Source organism: Salvia miltiorrhiza, chromosome 4 (genome assembly GCF_028751815.1).
Source record: "Salvia miltiorrhiza cultivar Shanhuang (shh) chromosome 4, IMPLAD_Smil_shh, whole genome shotgun sequence".
In the NCBI taxonomy this organism is placed as follows: domain Eukaryota; kingdom Viridiplantae; phylum Streptophyta; class Magnoliopsida; order Lamiales; family Lamiaceae; genus Salvia; species Salvia miltiorrhiza.
The window spans coordinates 8,728,667-8,733,186 of NC_080390.1; the positions used below are offsets into that span (position 1 = coordinate 8,728,667).

At 38.2% G+C, this 4,520-nt stretch overlaps 1 protein-coding gene across 1 annotated transcript; it reads right to left on the minus strand.

The window, feature by feature from the left end:
- Window positions 1–223: 223 nt before the first annotated feature.
- LOC131022588 (sulfoquinovosyl transferase SQD2-like) lies at window positions 224–4,130 on the minus strand. The gene is made up of 11 exons (XM_057952101.1): window positions 3,545–4,130; window positions 2,940–3,006; window positions 2,596–2,666; window positions 2,366–2,483; window positions 2,196–2,269; window positions 1,852–1,907; window positions 1,689–1,772; window positions 1,434–1,521; window positions 1,279–1,356; window positions 1,126–1,182; window positions 224–955 (listed from the first exon to the last, which is right to left on the minus strand). Exons 1-11 carry the CDS (start codon window positions 3,862–3,864, stop codon window positions 460–462), a joined length of 1,509 nt encoding a protein of 502 aa, XP_057808084.1. The 5' UTR covers window positions 3,865–4,130; the 3' UTR covers window positions 224–459.
- Between the last annotated feature and the right edge of the window lie 390 nt (window positions 4,131–4,520).

A 4,520-nucleotide genomic window follows, 5' to 3' on the forward strand; every position in this document is an offset into this window, starting at 1 on the left:
TGGGTAGATTTTATTGTTTTAAAAAAAGTGGGTATATTTTATGTTTCATCTTTTAAAAAGGGTATATCTCATTTTGCCTCTTCTTTTATTGTGGCCTTCTCCATGACAGTTTTAGCATGTCATTTTTAGGTCTATTCGCAGTAACTTGATTTGACCCTCACTCGTACATAAAATGAAATACTAGATTGAAACACGACAGAGCCGAGAGTTCAAGCTTTCCATCTAGATAGTAATAAAGTGCATTCACATTGATTCAAGAACATATACACATAACAAATATTTCCAACCAGACCTAGCTAAATACATTCTTATATCACACTTCAATCAATTAGAATACAACATGCCATTATCCAACTTACTATTAGGATCACGGCAGCAATACCAGAAATCGACAATGCAGATAAATAATTTAACTAACTTACAAGGTTTGAATTCCCGACGACGATTGACGTTCAGCGATCACATCTGAATCGCGCGCGGCGTTTCGCGAAAACGTCGGAACAGCCATTGAAAAGGTTGCAAGAACTCGTCTCGCTTCTTCCTCCAGAACCAGATGGCCGCATTATAGTTCTCGTTGCGAATCTTGCGTGTGGCTGCCTTCCAATCATACTTCTCCGTCTCCACACGAGCTGCTTTGCCTATGGTTTCGCGCAGTCCTTGATCTTGCAAAAGGGGTCTAAGTTTGCTCAAGCAGTCATCGAGATCTCTAGGGTTAAATAGATAGCCCGTCTTGCCCTGCTGATCTTCAGGTATCATGTCGGGGATGCCCCCTGCACGAGCAGCCACCACGGGGAGGCCGGATGCCATGGCCTCCAAGACGACTTGCCCAAGAGTCTCCGACTCTGAAGGCATCACGAAGACATCCCCACTCGCATATGCTTGTGAGAGCTCTTCGCCTTGTAGCATCCCTGTGAATACTGCGGGCATCCCGGAGAAAATCTGCTCCAACTCCTCTCTATCGGGAAGAAAAAATCGAGCAATGACTAACTATTAGAAACAATTTGAAATCGGATAAAAACTTATGCGGTATTTGGATCCCCCTCAGACCATCTTACACAAGACTCTCTCCCTTTGAATTGAGCATTTTCGGAATTAAAAGAAAATATGAATACTGCTGAACCTCACCTGTACGGTCCATCACCAATGAACGCGATTCGAGCCTCTGGAAGCTCGTCCATGACCCTGTATCAGCCATACCATCCCGACAGGATCAAAATCTAGTAGTAACATCACTATGATAGGTCAATCTCTCCACCAAAATGGCAGGAAAAGTAGTACCTTTTGAGAAAATCCAAACTCTTTTCTACTCCAAGCCTCCCTACATGAACTATCAATGGTCTGTCGGGTTCTCCGTTGCTAATTTGAGAAGAAGCTTGTTTTAGTGAAAATCGGACTCATGTCTAAACATAACTATCCTAGGAGAAGTTCCTTACCTTAATCTTAATCTCATCTCTTTTGAGCGAAACCGTGGGTGAAAGCTCTCAGAGTCGACACCCTTATTCCAGATGCGTATCATGTCAGCTGCATTGCAAAGGAGAGGTAAGTTTTGGGTTCGGAAATGACCACTGACAAGAAAGAAACGCTACATATATCTTTCGGCTGTCTGTTAATATCACCTCTTGTTGCTTTAGCTTCTACTAGTTCGATTATTCTCTAAACAGAAACAGAGTCAATAATGTTAATATCACCTGTCGTTACTCTAGCTTCTACTAGATCCTTTGCGATGGCAGCAGAAGGCACCAGGGTAAGATCGGCAGCTCTGTGCAGACATTCTGGTGAATATTACAAAATTTTATATGAGTTTCCACCAAATTCGATTTCAATATGTCAAAAGAGGCGAACGATACTTACTTATAACTAACCACATTGGTTGGACCAGCCAGCTAAAGGTGTATCTTGGTATATACCTGTAAGATACAAATTTGAAACTTAGCAGATGCTAAAAAGAATTTAATACGAAAGCGAAACAAATATGAAACAGCACCAACGCGGAAAACATATTATCTAGTCATGTATATAAGTATAATGATCATGCCTCCGAAGTCTTCACTTACAATTTCAGTTAACATGAACACAATTTTTAGGTGCACGAGGAAACGTTATGACTTTTAAGCGAGACAATGAAAGGAAGTTTGAAGATGAAGTTTTGGGATATAAAGAAAAGAACATGAAAGCTAAAGACAGCTCAAACATACACTGGAACATGGGTGTGATACGACATCACTAACGGAACAGATAGTAATTTTGCAATAGCGAGGGCGCCAAATACCTACAACAGAAAGAAAGAAAAATTAATGTGGTTTCGAAATGAAGACAGTCTTATCTATGTAAGAAGCATTAGAAGAATCGGATTGTGAAAATTCACCATAATGCCAGGAGACGAAGCATGTATAATATCCGGCTTGAATTGGGAGACTGCTGAGATTATTCTTGGGCTGAGTGCTAGTGATAGGGGCACATTCTGATACCACGGGAAGGGGAAGCTGAAACGAGAATTAGCCGTTATCACATTTGAATCGGAGAAGGCACATTATCCATTGGTTTGGTCAAGATTTAAAATGACATCCTTCATCAGACAAGAACTCAAGCACCAACCTTCTTGAGCCGATCAACTGAGCTCCGTGAAACTCCTCTGGCACTCCTTCGTGCGTCGTCACAACCATGACCTGAACATTCAAAAACGCCAGTCGAACAACCTTATTTTTTGGAAGTATCTAAAGACACAGAAGAGACGCCGATGTTAAGACTTTTACCTATCACATCTAGATTCCTATCAACATCCTAATTAGTAACCAAATTATGAGATATAATCGATTAATTTTGCATTGTGATTTTATGTTTCATTTTTCTGACACAAGTAAATTGCTTCAACTTCTAACATACAAGTTTAGTTTCCCATATAATTATGGCAATTTCTCTAATTATTAAGAAGAGCATACCTCATCCCCCATTTCACGTAGATATTTAATGAAATTCTGGAACCTATTTTTGTATCCAGAGATATAACTGCAAACAATTGCAAAAGCAGAGAGTCAACAGAAAAACAATTTCAAGACTTTGAAATAAGATAATGCATGATTTTGTGCAAGATAACTCAACAAATATAAATCAAGATATTATATAAACATCAAATCAAACACGCAAATCACGATATTAAGATATTCAAATCAGGTAATATAATTACTTGTAAAATAGGATAAAAAGGTCAAATCTTTGAATTTAAATGGTTAATGTGTTAATGCCAATCTAATCTTGAATATGGGAGCAACGATGAATTCGAGCTTAAGTTATCCATGAAATAAATTAACTTACTTTCGGAATTTAAGAATCTGGGAGTCATTAATTATCAATTAATCATAGATTAAGACGTTAATAACGAATCCTACAGCTGAATTTGTAACACAATACCTCAAATTGCCAAACTATAAGTAGCAATAAAAAACGTAAATTTGGCGCAATACCATTCAAAACACGATCAAATTGAACTCTCCAACTCATCAAAAATAAGACAAAACAATAAATTTGCCGAAAACGAAAGACTCACGCAAAGGGAGAGGGCTCAACAAAGAGAGCAATGCGCCGAGGCTTAGCATTCACTTCGGCCTCAAACAGAGGAGGAGAGTTTTCCTCTTTCCCATCTATGAATTCTCGAATAGTCATGTCGCCGCTACAGCTAACTGAAGCAGAGTTCGAGTTTCTCCCTCTAGGGGATCGACCTGTCGAGATTCCCAGTTGTCGATTGCTCAAAGATTCAGCCTTTACACAGATTCGCGAAGCAGAAGAGCAGGAAAGTCTATGTGGAGACGATGATGAAGCAAGTGGAGGAGAGAGAGCGGGATTTATAGAGAGAGAAAGTCTGCACATGTTAATTAATACATGTGACAACTGTGCAGAAAAAATTGTTGGTGGCTTGGAAGAAAGCTTTGAAGGTTATTGGATTTTCTTGATTCTTTTGGGGCTTGAAATTGGAATAGATTAATGGGAGTGACGTGAGAGAAAGTAGAAAGAGAAGAAGAGGGGCCATGGGAGGGACTTTCCAATTGGATATTCTGTATGAGGAAGAATAATTGGGAGCAGAGAGAGCATATGCTCTGCCTCCAATTACAATCACAGTATAACTGGAATAAACCGAATTAGGTGCTCTTATCACGAGGCAATTTTTTTAAATAAAATAATATTCATTTCGCCCACCAATTTATGTCCTACTTTTTTTTTTAATTCATTCATTAATTCATATCTTACATATTTTTAGTAACTATTTATACATTTTTTAATTGATGGGTCTCAATAAATAATACATTTTTCTCCACTCAACTAATAAACAATATATTTAGTGGGTCTCTTTCTTCCACTCAATTAATAAATACTACACTTTTTTCTTAAAAGGCGTGTTTCCTCCCCATGAATTAGTGGACGGAGGGAATAAGAAATTGTTAATTAATTTTTTACTTAAAGTATTGTTTGCTCCTTAATTCATACAAAGTAGTCTTAATTCACAATTAATTTTTGATAAATGTAAA